We start from the raw sequence: 17726 nt of genomic DNA, 5'->3' as shown, positions 1-17726 counted from the left end.
TGTGTGCATGCATCTGTGCACTGGGTGCATGAATGTGTTTGTGTTCAGGTGTGGCTGGGGGTGTGCATGTGCCCATGCATGTGCCTGTATGTGCATGCATGTGTCAGTGAGTGTGGTGTGCATATGGTTGTGTGTGCACTATACACTGGAGTGTGCAAGTGTTCATGCACGTGCTTGTGTCCATATGCGGCCTTGGGTGTCTGTGTGCTTGTGAGCAACACAGTGTGCATGTGATTCTGCGTGTGTGCACCAGGGTCAGCCTGTGCGCACTGGTGTGTGTGTGCTCATGCATGCTGGGGTACACGTGGGCATGTGTGCACTGCAGTGTGTTCGGTGGCCACTGGGTGTCCGCATGTTTATGCACGCCGGTGTGCACGTGTGCAGATACATGTGCATGCCGGGATGTGCACGTACACATTCACGTGTGCTGGGGTGTGCAGTTGTGCCTCAGCATGTGTGAGTAGACCTGCATGTGTGTATTGTGCACTCTTACGTATATGCATATGTGTGCACAGGGGCCCCTATATGAGCATCTTTGTGTGTGCATTGGGGTGTGGGGCTGTGCATGCACTGATGGGTGCACGTTGGTGTACAGGCACATGCCTGTGAGCACAGGGTGGCATGCAGAGGCACATACATGTGTGCATGGGGGCACCTCCATGTGCATGATGGTGCTGGGTGCCTCCCATAGAGGACCCTGCTCTGTGCCAGCCATAGGCGCTGGGTTCCCCAGTTCCCTAGCAGATGGTTACAGGGCTGGTTGCAGGTCCCAGTGCCCTCACTGAGTGCTCACATCTCTGCACCTCCCCACGGGCAGCATGCAAAAGGCTTACTGAGCCCCCGGGAGCCCTCTGAGCATCCCAGTGCTGCTCAGGGGGCTCTCAGCAGGGAGAAGTATCACCAGGCGCCCCCCACTGGTAGAGGAGCCTTTCTGGGTGCCCAGGGGTGAGTGCCAGGTCTGCTGCTGCCCTAAAACCACCAGGTTGCCACAGCCAGAGCAGCCCCAATGGCAGGAAACACCTGCAGGAAGGTGTGGGCATGCTGCGGGCTTCTGCACAAAACCCTCTTGCTGCTGAGCTTGCTTTATGAAAGAAAAACACACCCTATTCCTGTTCCTCTTACAAGAAAACCTGAAAAGATTCAAAACCTCTTTCAGGACACCCACCCAGCAGAAAGAGCTCTGGGTGAGCTCCCGAGGTGGCTGCAGGCAGCAGAAGTGCTCTGGGATGGAAACCCAAGCTCCAGAGCAGACCCTCGCCACAAGAGACTCAGCTTGGCCAGCCTTCCCCACATAAAACCTGCTGAGGAGGGGAAAGTATTTTATCAGGGGAAATAGGAGCCAGTGTCTGGGTGCTGATAACAGCTCTGGGGAGCCCTGTGAGCTTCCTGTGCAGATTCTGCAAATACAGCAGAGAGACCGCTCCAGCCTCAGCTACCCGGGAGGGTTTTAAAGGGACAATGTTTAGCTAAGAGGGGCTCCCCAGGCTGCAGGTGTGTTCATGCAGCCTGCAGAGGGGCTTATCCTTGTACATGAGCAATTCGGTCCATGCTTGTAAAGAGCTGCAGGACTTGCCTTAGCATCTCCAGAGCGGCAGGTAAAGGCTCACCACACACAAGGGTGGGAGGGACCTCTGTGCAGGTGACAAACGGCCAGGCTGCTTTGGGGACAGTGTTTTGTGCCCCAGCCCTGGGCAGGCTGCAACGCATAAGTGATGGGCAAGCCATAAAATACAAGGCTTCTCAAAAAAAAGGGCAAAAAGTTTGTTTTCCCTCCTCTGCTGGAAGAAGTTTGCTATTCCCTGTGTTATTGCCCTGTTCAAGCTCCTCACCTTGCAAGGCACAAAGACAAATCACAGTTTAATGGTGTTTAGAGGCTGTTTATCAAAAACAAGTCAGAGTCGCTCCCACAACCTGTCGCTTTGCAGCTTGTCAGGTAGCAAGAGCAGTTTGGGAAGCATTGCACAGCCCTGGGGGTGCAAGAGCCTCTTAGCTGGGGTGCCTGCCAGCACTTTCCCTGGGGATGGAGGAGCAGGGAGCCTGGAGCACACATTTTCTGATTAAGAGGAGGGAAATGCTCTGAGGAAATATAGATGTGCTCCTCAAATCCTGCACTCCTCCGCAGACAGGCAGGAGCAGAGAGAAGCCCACCCGCAACCTCCAGCCGCCCCTCACCTCTTGCCACTGGGTTCTTCCAGCCCCTGCCTGCCCGATCTCTGGCCGGGGCTACCCCAATGCAATTGACAGTATTTTATTCCCAGCACTACTGCTGTGCAGGTGAGCTCTCCAAATGCAGAGGGATGATTTCATCCTCATCTTGCTCTGCATCTCCTGCTCAGCCTCATCCTCTTCGAGGTCGCTCTAGGGAAATGTCCGAGCAGCTTTGCTGTCAAGCCAGCTCCTGCCTGCACGGAGAGTCACAGGAGCAGCCCGTGGGGCTGGGTGCTGGCTCACACCCTCTGCACCGAGCTGTACAGCTCTTCTCTGGGTGGTGGGGCTGACCACACGTTGGCGTAGATCTGCTCTGGCGGGGGCTTCTGCACGCTGGCATGTGTAGCCTCTCTTTCCTCTTCCAAATGCTGGGGAAGGAGAGGGATAAAGAAAAAGCATCCTTTGCAGGGTTGCCCCAGGGCAACACTGTCTGCTGGAACCTCTGCTTTGTGTTCTCCTACCTTGTCGCTCTGCTTGACCTCCATGTAATCGGTCGTGGTGTTTGCCAAGCTGCGGAACGCTTCGACATTGCTGTACAATTGGGTCTCGGCTGTGTCCGTGGCGTGGTTGAGGTCTGCGTAGTTCAAGTCATCCTCTTCCTGACACGCAAAGGAGAGGGATGAGCTGGTAACCCACTGCCGCTTGCCTGCCTGCAACCCCTGCCTGCAACCCCTGCCTGCAGCCCTTGCCTGCAACCCCTGTCTGTAGCCCGCAGGGGTGGGAACATCTCCCATCCTGCTGCGGTTCCTGATGAGAGCTGAGGTGGCTGCAGGAACACTGGGGGAAAATTAACCTACGACCACCTCTGCTTGGAGGAGCTTGAGGAGAAACCTCACTCCTAAATTCCCTTCCCAGGAATACTCTGTAATAGTCACACAAAACCCCTGGTTGGGTCTTTCTGTTGGTGAACGGAGCTCAAAGAATCCCTCCCAGCCTAAAGGGCCATGAAAGCTCAGCTCAAGGTGTAACGTTTCCCCTCCCCAGGTGAGCTTGGATCATACCATCCCAATGCCTCCTGTGGTTTCGCTTACTTCATGCGATGTACTGCTAGTCCTGTCCATCTCTACAGCTGCTCCAGAGAAGGCTAGATGAAGCAAGGATGTAGTTAGATGGGAGTGAAACCAGAAGTGATGAAACCAGAAGTGATGAAAGAAAATGTATTTAAAAAGCTGTGCTGTGGCTGTGAATCTTGCTGTAAAGCAGGAAAAAAACCTATTGCCCCACCAGCCATCTAAACTGGAGCAGTTCTTCAAATAAAATCAGACCCCAGCTGTTAGCTGGTGATGTTTCCTCCCATCTGTCCTTGTCCTTCACAATGGCCTTAAACTTAGCATCAAGCCTAGTGTAAGCCTGGCCTATCCAACTGAGTATGTCTGGAGAAGCCGGTGGTGCCCAGATAAGTTCAAGCAGGTGCTGTGCCAGGCAGCCCCCATCCCGAGAGCTGTGGGACAGCCCCATCGCACCCCCAGTGGAAGGAAACTCCTTGGTGGGGGTCTAAGTGATGGACCCAGGAACTGGGTGGGTCATGGTGGGAATGGGGGAGAAAAAAAGAAGTGTAGATGTAAAAACAAATACAGCAGACGACAGGTGCTGGTGCAGAAACAGTGTGTGCGTGGCAGTGACAGCTTCGCTTACCCTTCTTCCTCTTCCTGGACAGCATTACCAAAACACCAGCAGCCACTGCAAGCAAAAGAACCATCACCACAGTGCCTGGAATGAGGATGTGTTCAACCATGTCGAAGCTGCAAGAAAAAGAAGTGTTTCTGGTCTCACACTTCTCCTGGGAAGCAGACTCGGAGGACCCAGCATGGAGCAGCAGCGCAGGGAGTGGATGTGGGTGACGGGGTTTGCCTGGGGAGGGAGGGGAGCAGGGCGGGGGGGTCAGGATACAAGCTGGGCATGGAGCAAACCAAACTGGATGCTGAAGAAGCAAACGGACACTTGTATCTGAGAGCTGCTGCAACTCCGTTATTTTAAAGATCAGTTCCTGCGGCTCTCGCTGTGTCACCTCTAAGAGGCAGGAGAGCAGGGAGCAACTCTGGTCTCGTGCTTTGACAACTGTCTCTGCCAGGCTGCATGTGACTACAAAGCAGAAGTGGACCCAAGTCAGCACTTGATTTCCCACAGCAAAGGGTTCCTCTGAGCTCTGGGGAAGGAAATGGGGTCAGTACTACAGCCAGAAACCGTTTCTCATATGGTGATAACCTGCACTTTGCTTAAGCTGCATGACAGGCTGGGGACAAGCAGGGCTTTGCCAGGGAGAAGCGACTAGGGGCAGTGGGAATATTTTCCGTGTAGAGTGGTTGAGAGGATGAAACGGTGGTCTCTAAAGATGAAAAGGGAGGTGTGAATCTTTAAGGGAGGTGTGAATCTTTAAGGGAGGTGTGAAGAGCCTGGAGGGCCGCAGGGCTCCAGCTGCACCAGAGAGACCTTCTGGAGAGAGGTGGCTGCTGCGGCAGGAGCTGGTACTCACTCTGGAGCTCTGGAGCCTCCGTGGTGGGAGGGATTTGGTCCCTGTGGCACAGCTTCGCCCTGGGGAGTTGTCTGTGTGGGGACTGAGACAGAGCTAGTGAGATACGGGCGTTTCGTGGCCGTGATGTAAGGCGATGTTATGGAGGAGGAAGAAGAAGCTATAACAAAAAGAGCAAAAGGGGAAAATGCTGTGACTTTTGGAGCATGTCAGAAGTCGCCATCACACCAGGAGGAGCTGGGTCCCCACTGCCGTGTCTAGAGCATGCTCCTTGAGGTGGGAGGGCTGTAATCCTGTGCCCAAGAGGCTTTTCGTGGTCCCATTTCCCACCCAAAACAGGCAGCAGAGTTCAACCAGCAGAAAGAGGATCCAGGTACCCCATGGCCAGCCTGCTAGTGACACAACAGCCCCATGTAAGTGTCCCACCATGGGGGCTGGTCCTTGGTGAGGGGACAGTGATGGACGTTCCCAAAGACCAGGGCCTGGTACCCACAGGCACTGCCTGCCAAGCCCTGGTGACAAACCCTGGGGCTGCCCCAAAGAGCCTGGGCACCCACCTCCAGACTGCCCATCCCCACAGAACCCGCACCCAACACTTGGAGGGGGACCCACCAACGCTGGACTGGAGAGACGCACAAGTACTGACCTGGGGACACGATCACCTGCACCTCGGCACTCTTATCACGCTGGGTTATGCCCGTTCTCACCCCACAGAGGTAGGTGCCCTTGTCCCACGGCTTCAGGTCCTCCATGGTCACTGTGAACACCCGCTGTGTGGGATTGTCCCGGATGGAGAATCGGTCCCACCGCACCACGGGCTGCTCCTCCGAGGTGATGACGATGTAAATACCACAGGTAAAAACAACAATTCCCGGAGAGCACCAGAATTTCGGTTTCTTCTCCTCGCCGGGATCATACTCGCAGGTCACCAAGAGGGACCCACCCTGGATTCCCTGCACGGTGTCGGGTCCCCTCACCGCCCAGCAGCCTGCAGAGACACACGGAGTGGCTGGAGTGATGCTGCTGGCGCAGCGCCCGCCCCACCCGTCGGGGCCGCCTCTCGGGACCGCTCCCATTCTCAGGGGGCTCTGGCCCGGCCTTACCCGGCAGCAGCGCCCAGGCGAGCAGCGGCAGGAGCTTCATGGCCGCTCAGGGACGACGGGGCTCGACGTTCTGCAGCGCCCGGTTTCTCTCGGTGGGACAGCGGGGCCTGGCCCGCCCCCGGGGCCGCCCCTGAAGTACCGCCCGCCCCGTCGAGGCGGAGCACCGGGACTCCCGGGGCTGCCTGACCGCGGCGGCCGCCGGAAAGAAGAGACGGAGGCGCGGAGAAGTGGCGGAGAAGCTTTATTGCAGACGGCGGCGGCGCTGTGAAAGACTCGGCGGGGCCCTGGTGCTGCCTGTCCCCGCCCGCGCCGTCGGACCCCGGGCGTGCCGGAGCGGAGCGGCTCCGGCTGTGGCCCGGAGGTTCTACCGGCGCTCAGCCGCCCCGCAGGCTGACCCAGAGCACGGCTCCGGTCATGGCCAGCAGCGCCAGCACCTGCAGCCCGGCCAGCACCGGGAAGTGACGGAACGGGTCGGGGCTCTCCGGTGGAGCGTCCGTCCCCGCCACGGGGACGGGGCTGAGCGTCAGGCCTGCAAATGGGAAGAGCGGACAGATGCAGCAGGTGCCTGCCGGGCACTGTCCCACCCTTGTTCCCCTCCCTCCCCCAGCACCCAGTACCATCTCTTCCCGCAGCCCGGTCCTGGCTCCGCAACGTGGTGGTCACTGATGCTGGACTGGCGGGGGACACGATCACCTGCACCTCGGCACTCTTATCACGCTGGGTTATGCCCGTTCTCACCCCGCAGAGGTAGGTGCCCTTGTCCCGCGGCTTCAGGTCCTCCATGGTCACTGTGAACACCCGCTGTGCGCGATTGTCCCGGATGGAGAATCGGCCCTGCCGCACCACGGGCTGCTCCTCCGAGGTGATGACGATGTAAATACCACAGGTAAAACCAGCAATTCCCGGAAAGCACCAGAATTTCGGTTTCTTCTCCTCGCCGGGATCATACTCGCAGGTCACCGAGAGGGACCCACCCTGGATTCCCTGCACGGTGTCGGGTCCCCTCACCGCCCAGCAGCCTGCAGAGACACACGGAGTGGCTGGAGTGATGCTGCTGGCGCAGCGCCCGCCCCACCCGTCGGGGCCGCCTCTTGGGACCGCTCCGGTTCTCAGGGGGCTCTGGCCCGGCCTTACCCGGCAGCAGCGCCCAGGTGAGCAGCGGCAGGAGCTTCATGGCCACTCAGGGACGACGGGGCTCGACGTTCTGCAGCGCCCGGTTTCTCTCGGTGGGACAGCGGGGCCTGGCCCGCCCCCGGGGCCGCCCCTGAAGTATCGCCCGCCCCATCGAGGCGGAGCACCGGGACTCCCGGGGCTGCCTGACCGCGGCGGCCGCGGGAAAGAAGAGACGGAGACGCGGAGAAGTGGCGGAGAAGCTTTATTGCAGACGACGGCGGCGCGGGGAAGGACTCGGCAGGGCTCCGGTGCTGCCTGTCCCCGCCCGCGCCGTCGGACCCCGGGCGTGCCGGAGCGGAGCGGCTCCGGCTGTGGCCCGGAGGTTCTACCGGCGCTCAGCCGCCCCGCAGGCTGACCCAGAGCACGGCTCCGGTCATGGCCAGCAGCGCCAGCACCTGCAGCCCGGCCAGCACAGGGAAGTGACGGAAGGGGTCGAGGCTCTCCCGGGGAGCGTCCGTCCCCGCCGCGGGGACGGGGCTGAGCGTCAGGCCTGCAAATGGGAAGAGCGGACAGATGCAGCAGGTGCCTGCCGGGCACTGTCCCACCCTTGTTCCCCTCCCTCCCCCAGCACCCAGTACCATCTCTTCCCGCAGCCCGGTCCTGGCTCCGCAACGTGGTGGTCACTGATGCTGGACTGGCAGGGGACACGATCACCTGCACCTCGGCACTCTTATCACGCTGGGTTATGCCCGTTCTCACCCCACAGAGGTAGGTGCCCTTGTCCCACGGCTTCAGGTCCTCCATGGTCACTGTGAACACCCGCTGTGTGGGATTGTCCCGGATGGAGAATCGGTCCCACCGCACCACGGGCTGCTCCTCCGAGGTGATGACGATGTAAATACCACAGGTAAAAACAACAATTCCCGGAGAGCACCAGAATTTCGGTTTCTTCTCCTCGCCGGGATCATACTCGCAGGTCACCGAGAGGGACCCACCCTGGATTCCCTGCACGGTGTCGGGTCCCCTCACCGCCCAGCAGCCTGCAGAGACACACGGAGTGGCTGGAGTGATGCTGCTGGCGCAGCGCCCGCCCCACCCGTCGGGGCCGCCTCTCGGGACCGCTCCCATTCTCAGGGGGCTCTGGCCCGGCCTTACCCGGCAGCAGCGCCCAGGTGAGCAGCGGCAGGAGCTTCATGGCCACTCAGGGACGACGGGGCTCGACGTTCTGCAGCGCCCGGTTTCTCTCGGTGGGACAGCGGGGCCTGGCCCGCCCCCGGGGCCGCCCCTGAAGTACCGCCCGCCCCGTCGAGGCGGAGCACCGGGACTCCCGGGGCTGCCCGACCGCGGCGGCCGCCGGAAAGAAGAGACGGAGGCGCGGAGAAGTGGCGGAGAAGCTTTATTGCAGACGGCGGCGGCGCTGTGAAAGACTCGGCGGGGCCCTGGTGCTGCCTGTCCCCGCCCGCGCCGTCGGACCCCGGGCGTGCTGGAGCGGAGCGGCTCCGGCTGTGGCCCGGAGGTTCTACCGGCGCTCAGCCGCCACGCAGGCTGACCCAGAGCACGGCTCCGGTCATGGCCAGCAGCGCCAGCACCTGCAGCCCGGCCAGCACCGGGAAGTGACGGAACGGGTCGGGGCTCTCCCGCGGAGCGTCCGTCCCCGCCGCGGGGATCGGGCTGAGTGTCGGGCATGCGAATCGGAAGAGCGGACAGATGCAGCAGGTGCCTGCCGGGCACTGTCCCACCCTTGTTCCCTTCCGTCCCCCAGCACCCAGTACCATCTCCTCCCACAGACCGGTCCTGGCTCCACGACGTGGTGGTCACTGATGCTGGACTGGCGGGGGACACGATCACTTCCACATCCAGCATTTGGAGGAGGACCCACCAACGCTGGACTGGGGGGACACATAAGTACTGACCTGGGGACACGATCACCTCCACATCGGCACTCTTATCACGCTGGGTTATGCCCGTTCTCACCCCGCAGCGGTAGGTGCCCTCGTCGCACAGCTTCAGGCGGTCCATGGTCACTGTGAACACCCGCTGTGTGCGATTGTCCCGGATGGAGAATCGGCCCTGCTGCACGACGGGCTGCTCCTCCGAGGTGATGACGATGTAAATACCACAGGTAAAACCAGCAATTCCCGGATAGTACCAGAATTTCGGTTTCTTCTCCTCGCCGGGATCATACTCGCAGGTCACCGAGAGGGACCCCCGCTGAACTCCCCGCATGGTGCCGGGTCCCCTCACCGCCCAGCAGCCTGCAGAGACACACGGAGCGGCTAGACGGATGCTGCTGCCGCCCCGCCCGCCGGGGCCGCCCCCCGGGACCGCTCCGGTTCTCAGGGGACTCTGGCCCGGCCTTACCCGGCAGCAGCGCTCAGGCGAGCAGCGGCAGGAGCTTCACGACCGCTCAGGGACGGCGGGGTCGGTGACTTCCCATACTCGGTTCCTCTCCCCGGGACAACGGGGCCTGGCCCGTCTCCGGCACTGCCCCTGGAGTACCGTCCGCTCCGTTGGGGCGGAGCGCTGTGACCCCGGGGCTGCCTGACAGCGGCGGCCGCAGGAGAGAAGAGACGGAGCAGTGGCGGAGAAGCTTTCTTGCAGCCGCCACCGGCGGCGGAAAGGGGTCGGCGGGGTCCCGGTGCTGCCTCCCCCCGCCCGCGCCGTCGAGACCCGGGTGTCCCGGAGCGGAGCGGCTCCGGCTGTGGCCCGGAGGTTCTACCGGCGCTCAGCCGCTCCGCAGGCTGACCCAGAGCACGGCTCCGGTCATGGCCAGCAGCGCCAGCACCTGCAGCCCGGCCAGCACCGGGACGTGACGGAACGGGTCGGGGCTCTCCCGCGGAGCGTCTGTCCCCTCCGCGGGAACCGGGCTGAGCGTCGGGCCCGCAAATGGGAAGAGCGGACAGATGCGGCAGGTGCCTACCAGGCACTGTTCACCCTTGTCCCTCTCCCTCCACCAGAAGCCAGGTACCATCTCCTCCCGCAGCCCGGTCCTGGACCTTGCAACGTGGTGGTCTCTGGTGCTGTGCGGGGAGGGGAACATGTTCAGGGACTGACCTGGGGACAGGATCACCACCACATCGGCACTCTTATCACGCTGGATTTTGCCCCTTTGCACCCCGCAGGGGTAGGTGCCCACCTCCCCCTCCACCAGGCCCTCCACAGTCACCCTGAACACCCGCAGTGCACGATTGTCCCAGATGGAGAATCGGCCCTCCTGCACCATGGGCTGCTCCTCTGAGGTGATAATGATGTGATAAGCACAGGTGTAAACTTTTCCCGGTTTGCACCAGAATTTTGGCTCCATCTCCTCGCTGGGCTCATACACACAGGTCACCGAGAGGGACCTCCCCAGGAATCCTCGCACAGTGCTGGGCCCCCTCACCGCCCAGCAGCCTGTGGAGACGCACAGAGCTGCAGAAGTGCTGCCGCTGCAGCAATACCTCCTGCCCCATTCGGCTGGCCCACTGTGAGTCTTGAGCCCCAGGGATCCCCTCAGCCCTACCCAACAGCAGCATCCAGGTAGCAGCAGGAGCTGCACGGGCAGGCTGGCCAGGGCAACATGTCAGGGCAGTGCTCCTGCCGCACACACTCCGTTGTGTCTTTGGAGCTTTACTTCCTCTTCTGCCCAGGATACCAAATCTGCTACTGCTGGAGAGCATTTGGTTTCTTGTTTCCTTTGGTGATTTTCTGCCTCCCCTGTCACTCATGTCACTGCTCTGCACTGTCCCTGAGCCCTGCTTCCTGGCTTCTGCTCCTGTCCCCATCATGGCCCCCACAGTGGGATGCAGTCCTGCCTCTCCCTGCCTCTCTGCCACACTGCCTGGCCTTTCTGGCCAGGCAGGGCACCCGGAGGGGGATCTGCCTCTCGAGGGGTGGCTCAGTCCCGCACAGGAACCCCCTGAGCCCCAAACATGCCCCCAAGCTGGGGGCAGTACTCCTGCATGGGCACCCTGTCCCCTGCATGGGAAATGCAGAGGGGGAGCCCCAACCTCTCGCCTCTGTACAGCTGGATGTGAGTACCTGTCTCCACTACCTTGGCCACCAAGTCCCCCGGGGCTGTCCTCAGCACAGCCCCTCTGTGAATGACACTGGCCAGACCCAAGAACACAAAGCCTTTCAAACCCATCAAACAATAAATGAGCTGGAAGCCCAATGGGTGGAATCACAACCCTGGACCTTGTGTTGCCTCTGGGCTCCCAGCACCCAGCCAGCAAGAGCAGGTAGACAAACAGACAGGCAGACAAGCGCCTGCAGGATACCCAGGCTTTATTGCAAAATTGTCTTCAGGTGGCAGCTCCAGTTCAGCAGGCACAGGCTCCCTGTGCCCGAAACCCTCCCCTCTCCAGCATGGGGGCTGCCAGGAGGAGCTGAGGCTTCACAGGGGGAGAAGCACCCAATGCTGAGCATCTCCCAGTGTGGGGCAGCCGTGGTAGGTGTCGCAGCCCTGGCAGGATGGGGGGCAAGGACACAAGAGGGTGTCCCTGTGGCTCTGGGATGGGGGGACAGCCCGGTGCTCTGGTGCTGCTGCCTACCTCCACATTTTCCTTGTCATGGCTCCTGTGCCGGCTCCTCACCCACACGACCTGGCACACCAGGGCCAGTGCCACAGCTGCCTTCACGCTGAGGAAGAGCAGCAGGGGGGTGATGCTGAGCTGGGACCTGGGCAGGAGAAAGCAGGTGATGTTAGAGCTTGAGTAGGGTCTGGGCAATGAGGATGGGAACTGGGGCACTTGCACATCTGCCAGTCACCCTACTTGTCCCTGGGATGCTGCTTGGGGCTGCTGGAACCAGGGGGACCCAGGGCTGGGGGATGCATGCAGGGGAGAACGTGTTTTAGGCTGGGGGAGGCTATCAGAGGCTTGTCCGGACCCCAAGCCCAGACTCACAGTGCTGGAGACTCCTCACAGTCCTTGGCGCACAGGCGGTTGGTGCCCAAGGGGCTCACGTTGCTGCCCTCGGTTGTGGTTGGAAGATCTGTGAAGAGAACACAGGGTCAGAGCAAAATTGAGACCTCCCTGCACCCTGTCCTACCCCCTGCGTGGGGGGGATCTCTGACCCACAGCTTCAACCGTGGGGGTTCAGGAGGTAGAGATGGAGGTCCCCAGGCAATGCACTGGGGAGAAGGAGGAAGGAAAAGGGGTATTTAACTGGCAGAGACTGGGAACCCCAAAGAATGGGCTCACAGAGGCAGAGACCTCTAATGAGAGCAAGGGAGCTGCCCTGCTCTGCACAAAGCTCCATACAGCCCCCTCCATCCCTTATCCAAATTTACACAGGGGCAGCCTCCACTTGATGTCAGTGCCTGCAAGGAGCTTGTTCTCACTTTTATAATCCCTGTGTCCCCTGGCTGGGGACATCCTGTCCCAGCACAGTCACCCAAATGACAAGCTTCACCACACATCCCTGCTTTGCTCCCAGCCTGGCTTTACCTGTGGAGACCGTCACCTCGGTGCTGTGCTGCAGGTTGAACCACAGCCTCCTCCTCACCCCGCAGGAGTACCAGCCTGCGTCCCCCAGCGAGACATTGTCCAGTGTCACTGTGAACGAGTGTTCTGTGTGCTTGTCCTCAATGGACACCCTGTCCTGTGTCACTGTCACCTCTGAGCCATTGGTTTGAGCGATGTAGGTGAAACAAATCCAGAGAAAGCCCGGGCGGCACCAGTATTTGGGGTAGAGCTCATAGCCAGACTCGTAGCTACAGGACACAGCCAGCAAGCCACCCTGCTTGGCTGTCACCTCCGTGGGGCCCGTCACTGCCCAGCCACCTGCGGGGGACAGGGAGAGGTGCTGCAAGCATATACCAGCCCGGGATGCTGGGGGACACCCTGTCCCCAGTGGGGCTGTGTCCCTGCACCTGCTGTGCTGGGGAGTGGCACCAAGATGAGATGTCCCCAGTCATTAAAAAAGTCCCCATCAAGTATGTGTGTTATTCAACAACCAAAACACCTTGTTACCAGGTTCATGTGACAGCAACACAAGTGTATCTCACAGATCACCCCTCATAGCCACCCGTTGGCCACGAGAAAAGGATGGTGTCAGCTGGGCTTCTGAGCCGCTCGGTCCCAGCTTCTGCACAGCTCTGCCAGAGCCCGTGGGGTGGGAACTGCTGACCTGTGCTCCCGGGCTTACCTGAGAAAAGGGTCCAAACCAGGAACATCCTCATTTTCCAGCTTCTTGCTCCTGAAGCAGACTTTCCCCTGTGGTTATTCACAAAGCAGGCTGCGGCATGGAGCCAGGCTCAAACACAGCTGGGTGTCCCAGGAGTTTCCCCAGCCTCCTTCTCCAGTCACTTCCTTGGGCAGTGTTTACTCACAGACCCTGCTTGTCTTTTTTAAAGGCCATTGCTTCTTCCGCTTTGCTCGGGGACCATGACTCACCCTGGGGGCGTTTCATGAGAGACACCCTCTGCTTTTGCTCCCAAACAGCTGCTGGTTGCCAGTAGAACACCAAAATACATTGGGTTCCTCCACCACGATTCCTGCCCCAGCAGGGAATCCAACCCTTTCCCATGTGAAGAGCCCGAAGGGTTTTGGGGCAGCTTTGCAGGGGAGCTGAGCCAGAGTGGGGGTCCTGGGACCAGAGTGGAGTGCATGTAGGTCAGCCCAGGCAGATGGATCAGTTGGGACCACCAGGATGCTCTTCCCGTTGTGATGGACCGGGATGATGGACTGGGAGGACGGACTGGGAGGATGGACTGGGAGGATGGACTGGGAGGATGGACAGCCATCCCCGCTGCACTGCTGCTCCCCAGCTCCTGAGCTGGCTGCCAGTGTGAGCTGGGTTGCTTTTGTTTGTTTTCTCAAGCAGAAGTGTCTCATTTCCCCGAAAAAATGCCTTTTTTTGGCACAGCCATGTGTTTTGAGTGACAAGGCTGTTTTTCTCCCAGAATAAAATGTTTCCACTGAGAGTTTTAGAAACCAAAACACAAAGGGCAAAGCCACTTCCCTGACAGCTGCCTTGCCAATGACTTTCTTCCTCGATGCCCCTTGGAAAGAACAGGAATCACATACCCCCAGCCCTGCTGGAGGCTGAGGCTTCCTCCTCCTCCTCTGGCTTTTTTTATCCCAGGTATGACCATGCTGGGGTTCAGGGGAGAATTGTAAGCATGGCTGCACTGCTGGAGCTGGTCCAGGCAGTTGCTCCCCAATGCTCCCATTCCCTACTCAGCACCAGAGTTTCTTGCAGATGATGAAGTTTGTGTTGCCCTCGGAAGCCCCGAGAAGCTCCCCTGGCCCATGGTGCGGATGGAGCGGAGCTTCCCCCTGGCTTGAGCTCCAGCTTGGCCACCCACTGCCCAGGCTGCCACCGCAGGGCTGTCCGCAGGCTCTTCGTGCACCATCTCCCCGCTTACTTTACCATCCTTGTGTTTTTCCTTCCTCTTTCTAAGAATGTTGCATAGGTTTCCATTTCGCAGCAGAGTGATTATATTTGGGTGGATGACGAAACCTACCCAAACAGGGCTTTTTCTTTCCACACTCCCCTGCCTGGGATATGTCACTGAAATCCTGATGTCTTCATGGAAGGCTGGCCTGGGGGGAGCAGGATGGGACCCCCTGCAGCCAGGATCCCCTGGGATCCTCCCTCCACCCCTCCCTGCCTTTCAGCCCCTTCACTCCGTGCAAAGACCCAGAGAGAGGGGAACAAGGTAAAAATACAGAAGTACCAGCCTGAGGGCTGTGTGTGAACAGGGGTGACCACACCGGCCACCACACCCGTTCGTGTGGCACCTCAGAGTCACTGGGGCTGGAGAGGGGATGGAGATCACATCTCTGACCAGACACTGACTTCACTTTCCTCCTCATGTGCTCCTTATTGCTGAGCACAAGAACCACACAGGATGAGAAGGGGCTGCCAAGGTGCTGCATTCCATTGTCCCCCACAGCCTGGACCGGGGATACTGGGCTTTTAAGCCCCATTGGTGGATATTTTAAACTGATCCATCTCTCTGTTATTTAATCTAGGGCCTTTGAAGACTAATCTGCGTGTTTCAGACTGGGCAGATTTGGCAACTTTGGTGAAATTTGCTTTTAGGAGATAAGGCTGAATAGAATAATTGCTAATACAGCTCCTTTAGTGCTGGCTGACTGAGCACTGCGCTGCCTGATCTCGCCCTTCCGCTGCCATCTCAGATAACCAAGATAAACCCAGATAATTCCGAGATCTCCTGATTTAGAAAAGCTCGTGAGAGAGAGAAATCCTTGCAGACTTTGTGGTGGTGAAGGGTTCACTCCAGGCTTTGCCTCAGGCTGGGCGACTCAGTCAGAAAGGGATAAGGTGGGGATAGTTATAACAATGAAATTAAGAAAACAAAATTCAGCATATTCAGAGGATGAAATTCTGGCTGCTCCCTGGTTCACGAGGAAGGATTGAGTTTCGTGGGGCTCAGATCTCCCCCCAAAATTGTTGTAAGGATAGATCAGGGAGATATTACAGTAGGTTAATGGGACTGGGCTGAGAATGAGTAGGACGGGCAAGGGGTACAGAAGTAGAAGCTCCTGAGCTGACTGTAAATCCTCCTCTGTTGTACTTCCCAAGGCAAATAGACAAGTAATTAAGCTATCAGAGCAAAGGAGACCAAACAATGGAGCTAAATTGCAGGTTCCTTTGAAATCACTCCTGCCGTTTGCAGGTCATTTCCTCTGATTTCATTGCTCTGCACTGATTTCAGCCCGTCAGTGTTTGCTCGGGGCTATAAACTGCTCGCTGGCTCCCAGGAAACTCTGCTGGCGTCTGGGAGAGCAAGTGCTTTGCTTTGGATGGTGGGGAAAGACATTCTTTGGTGTGTGAGGGGAGGAGAGGGAGGCAGGTGTCAGGCTGCTGGGCTCCGACAAAGCTGCTGATACCACTTATTTGTGATGGGTCGGGTCCCCCAGAGCCATAAAGCGATACAAAGCCCTTGGAGCCGTGCCAGGCTGTGCTGGTGCCTGCCTTTTGCCAGCAATCTGTGTTGGCTCATTAGGCTGCATTACACTTAGCGATATCATGATAGGTGGGGAAACTGTTTTCCTCCTGAGTGCTGTCAAATCTGCGGGGGCAAATGTGTCTCGGGTGTAAGGCCAGTGCCTGCAGTAGGAAAGCAGAATTCGGAGAATTTGGCTTTACGAGGCTCCCCTTCCTCCCTCGCTCTACAGCAACTCCTCGCTGCCGTCCTTTGCAACTCAGAAAAGGGAGGAAAAAGCTACTGGAGCTGTGATGAGTCAGAGGATGCCCTCAGATCCCCTCCTGCAGCAGGGACGTGCCAGCAATCCCCCTCCAGAGGTAAGCAGGGCTGGAGTCTTGGACCTGGTGGTCCATTGGGGGCTTCCTCTCCTCTTCATTGGGGATTAAGTTCATCCCACCCCCTGGCAGAGGTTTGCCTGAGCCCCAGCACAGCTTGGGTGGAGCTGCAGGTGTCTGTGACAGATCTGGGTCTCTGGGGTCTTTGTGACCCCACAGGCAGTTCGGGTTGGGGCTGCACCCCCGCTCTGTGTGGGTGCTGGGCACCCACTCAAGACATGTTAGCATGAGGTCCCCATTCTCAGGGGGCTGATGTGGCACTGGGACACCCACATAAAGGCTTTTTGGGAAGTTCTTGGTGCATTTAATAGGACAGAGTTGGCCTGGCTTCACTGAAGTTACCCTGAGTTTGATGCTCTTGTCTTTCTGGTCCTACCTGGTGTGGGATGTGTGCACTATGTTGAACCATGGTGTTGGCTTCACCACTGATAAATTATCTGATCCAGACACTGTAGCTCATGATAGTGCCTATTTTTGTGGTGTTGTGAAGAGAAACTGCCAAATTCGTGTATACTGTGACTAAGTTATAAAAGACATACCCATCAGCACTTACGGAGGATGACCCCCAGTGTTCCCCAGCACTGATAAAATGAAGAATGCCGCTTAACAGTATAATTAACTCTGCTGTTAAGTTAATTTCTTAGTTTCAGTTGATTGTCTTCCAGTGCTTGAGACCAATGGGTGATCTGGTTGCAGGATGGTCTGTGTCAGGTTTGGGTTTAGCTTCTTGGCCTTGGGCAATCCTGAAAACCCCTTGCCCCTCTGGGTTGTTTTTCATCTTTTCTGGTTGTTGTTGCCAAGACTGGTCATCTGACTCGGCAGAACCGTCTCTGCTGTCAGAGGAAATAATAGGCAGATATAATTAGCAATGTCAGGCCCAGGCAGTCAAACAGCAATTGAGCAGGTGCAGATGGCTCTTGGAAACGTGGTCTGTTCCTTTGGCTCGGGGCTGTCTGCTGATCTGGAAGGAGGGAACTGGAGATTGAACTGAGCCTCTCTTAAATAAACTTCTCAGTAAAGATTAGTTTCTTTCCATTCTAATTGACAACACCAGGTTGCTCTAAAGGGAGTTGTAAACAAAAGAATCTTAATGAGATATCGACTGTCACCTCCAGGTTTAGGCACAGATTCCTCCTGTTTCTAAATACAATTTGTTTTGTACTCCAAGCAGGCTCCTAACTGGGCTCTGTAAATGCGGTGGGTTTCCAAAGGGGAGCTGCTGGGGTAGCCAGGCTCAGGTTAACAGCAGTTTGTAAAGAAGCTGAAATGGCCTGGCTAGCACAAGCTGCTGCCCCTCTCTGGGCTGACACACCGCTAACCGTGGTGACCACTGCCACCGCCTGTGGATGACCAACAACTGCACAGGCTGATGGCAGGAGTGGTGCAGCTGTGGGGTTCCCTAACATGAGTGCATACGAGCCGAGTGTGAAGCACGGCAGCAGATCTGGCTTCATGCTCTCAGCTTGGAGACTGATCGGAGCCATCAGTGAGAACCGTCTCTGCCCAGGGCTGCCGTCCAGCCCTACCTCACCGTGCCCCATGGATGCCTCCTGCAG

At 58.4% G+C, this 17726-nt stretch overlaps 6 protein-coding genes across 7 annotated transcripts; all 6 read right to left on the bottom strand.

The window, feature by feature from the left end:
• Nucleotides 1–1870: 1870 nt before the first annotated feature.
• Nucleotides 1871–5961, bottom strand: LOC136109680 (uncharacterized). 2 transcript variants are annotated; one of them, XM_071816608.1, is made up of 7 exons: nt 5782–5961; nt 5325–5666; nt 4682–4838; nt 3844–3950; nt 3210–3292; nt 2670–2807; nt 1871–2576 (listed from the first exon to the last, which is right to left on the bottom strand). In XM_071816608.1, the coding sequence occupies exons 1-7, from the start codon at nt 5819–5821 to the stop codon at nt 2448–2450; spliced, it is 996 nt and encodes a 331-aa protein (XP_071672709.1). In that variant the 5' UTR covers nt 5822–5961; the 3' UTR covers nt 1871–2447. The 2 variants fall into 2 exon arrangements, with proteins under 2 accessions (XP_071672709.1, XP_065708606.1); XM_065852534.2 differs by having other exon boundaries at nt 3240–3292.
• Nucleotides 5962–6005: 44 nt separating this feature from the next.
• On the bottom strand, nt 6006–7000 carry LOC136109457 (CMRF35-like molecule 2). The gene is made up of 3 exons (XM_065852176.2): nt 6916–7000; nt 6399–6800; nt 6006–6310 (listed from the first exon to the last, which is right to left on the bottom strand). The coding sequence occupies exons 1-3, from the start codon at nt 6953–6955 to the stop codon at nt 6156–6158; spliced, it is 597 nt and encodes a 198-aa protein (XP_065708248.1). The 5' UTR covers nt 6956–7000; the 3' UTR covers nt 6006–6155.
• Nucleotides 7001–7200: 200 nt separating this feature from the next.
• LOC136109456 (CMRF35-like molecule 2) lies at nt 7201–8235 on the bottom strand. The gene is made up of 3 exons (XM_065852175.2): nt 8050–8235; nt 7533–7934; nt 7201–7444 (listed from the first exon to the last, which is right to left on the bottom strand). The coding sequence occupies exons 1-3, from the start codon at nt 8087–8089 to the stop codon at nt 7290–7292; spliced, it is 597 nt and encodes a 198-aa protein (XP_065708247.1). The 5' UTR covers nt 8090–8235; the 3' UTR covers nt 7201–7289.
• Nucleotides 8236–8423: 188 nt separating this feature from the next.
• LOC139829314 (CMRF35-like molecule 6) lies at nt 8424–9127 on the bottom strand. The gene is made up of 2 exons (XM_071816352.1): nt 8684–9127; nt 8424–8565 (listed from the first exon to the last, which is right to left on the bottom strand). Exons 1-2 carry the CDS (start codon nt 9118–9120, stop codon nt 8424–8426), a joined length of 579 nt encoding a protein of 192 aa, XP_071672453.1. The 5' UTR covers nt 9121–9127.
• A 492-nt stretch (nt 9128–9619) lies between these two features.
• On the bottom strand, nt 9620–11020 carry LOC139829313 (CMRF35-like molecule 6). Its single transcript, XM_071816351.1, has 2 exons — nt 10915–11020; nt 9620–10287 (listed from the first exon to the last, which is right to left on the bottom strand). Exons 1-2 carry the CDS (start codon nt 11018–11020, stop codon nt 9620–9622), a joined length of 774 nt encoding a protein of 257 aa, XP_071672452.1.
• A 160-nt stretch (nt 11021–11180) lies between these two features.
• On the bottom strand, nt 11181–14233 carry LOC136109455 (CMRF35-like molecule 7). Its single transcript, XM_071816350.1, has 4 exons — nt 14065–14233; nt 12324–12659; nt 11781–11868; nt 11181–11553 (listed from the first exon to the last, which is right to left on the bottom strand). The coding sequence occupies exons 1-4, from the start codon at nt 14231–14233 to the stop codon at nt 11196–11198; spliced, it is 951 nt and encodes a 316-aa protein (XP_071672451.1). The 3' UTR covers nt 11181–11195.
• Between the last annotated feature and the right edge of the window lie 3493 nt (nt 14234–17726).

This window comes from Patagioenas fasciata, chromosome 18 (genome assembly GCF_037038585.1).
Source record: "Patagioenas fasciata isolate bPatFas1 chromosome 18, bPatFas1.hap1, whole genome shotgun sequence".
Taxonomy (NCBI): Eukaryota; Metazoa; Chordata; class Aves; order Columbiformes; family Columbidae; genus Patagioenas; species Patagioenas fasciata.
The sequence above is the reverse complement of the archived record's forward strand: the minus strand, read 5'-3'. Positions and strand labels throughout refer to the sequence as shown.

Excerpts from the sequence above, each read along its gene's own strand:
- LOC136109680 (XM_071816608.1), bottom strand. The coding sequence starts at position 5,821 with ATGAAGCTCCTGCCGCTGCTCGCCTGGGCGCTGCTGCCGG. Across the intron at positions 4,839-5,324 it reads GCAGGTGATCGTGTCCCCAG|CTTCTTCTTCCTCCTCCATA; the intron begins GTCAGTACTTGT and ends TTTTTGTTATAG. Across the intron at positions 2,577-2,669 it reads AGGTCAAGCAGAGCGACAAG|CATTTGGAAGAGGAAAGAGA; the intron begins GTAGGAGAACAC and ends CTCCTTCCCCAG.
- LOC136109457 (XM_065852176.2), bottom strand. The coding sequence starts at position 6,955 with ATGAAGCTCCTGCCGCTGCTCACCTGGGCGCTGCTGCCGG. Across the intron at positions 6,801-6,915 it reads CACCTGGGCGCTGCTGCCGG|GCTGCTGGGCGGTGAGGGGA; the intron begins GTAAGGCCGGGC and ends GTGTCTCTGCAG. Across the intron at positions 6,311-6,398 it reads CCGGGCTGCGGGAAGAGATG|GCCTGACGCTCAGCCCCGTC; the intron begins GTACTGGGTGCT and ends TCCCATTTGCAG.
- LOC136109456 (XM_065852175.2), bottom strand. The coding sequence starts at position 8,089 with ATGAAGCTCCTGCCGCTGCTCACCTGGGCGCTGCTGCCGG. Across the intron at positions 7,935-8,049 it reads CACCTGGGCGCTGCTGCCGG|GCTGCTGGGCGGTGAGGGGA; the intron begins GTAAGGCCGGGC and ends GTGTCTCTGCAG. Across the intron at positions 7,445-7,532 it reads CCGGGCTGCGGGAAGAGATG|GCCTGACGCTCAGCCCCGTC; the intron begins GTACTGGGTGCT and ends TCCCATTTGCAG.
- LOC139829314 (XM_071816352.1), bottom strand. The coding sequence starts at position 9,120 with ATGCGGGGAGTTCAGCGGGGGTCCCTCTCGGTGACCTGCGAGTATGAT. Across the intron at positions 8,566-8,683 it reads ACGTCGTGGAGCCAGGACCG|CCCGATCCCCGCGGCGGGGA; the intron begins GTCTGTGGGAGG and ends CCCGACACTCAG.
- LOC139829313 (XM_071816351.1), bottom strand. The coding sequence starts at position 11,020 with ATGGGTTTGAAAGGCTTTGTGTTCTTGGGTCTGGCCAGTGTCATTCAC. Across the intron at positions 10,288-10,914 it reads GGCCAAGGTAGTGGAGACAG|GCTGCTGGGCGGTGAGGGGG; the intron begins GTACTCACATCC and ends GCGTCTCCACAG.
- LOC136109455 (XM_071816350.1), bottom strand. The coding sequence starts at position 14,233 with ATGGTGCACGAAGAGCCTGCGGACAGCCCTGCGGTGGCAGCCTGGGCA. Across the intron at positions 12,660-14,064 it reads ATCATCTGCAAGAAACTCTG|GTGGCTGGGCAGTGACGGGC; the intron begins GTGCTGAGTAGG and ends TGTCCCCCGCAG. Across the intron at positions 11,554-11,780 it reads TGTGAGGAGTCTCCAGCACT|GTCCCAGCTCAGCATCACCC; the intron begins GTGAGTCTGGGC and ends TCTCCTGCCCAG.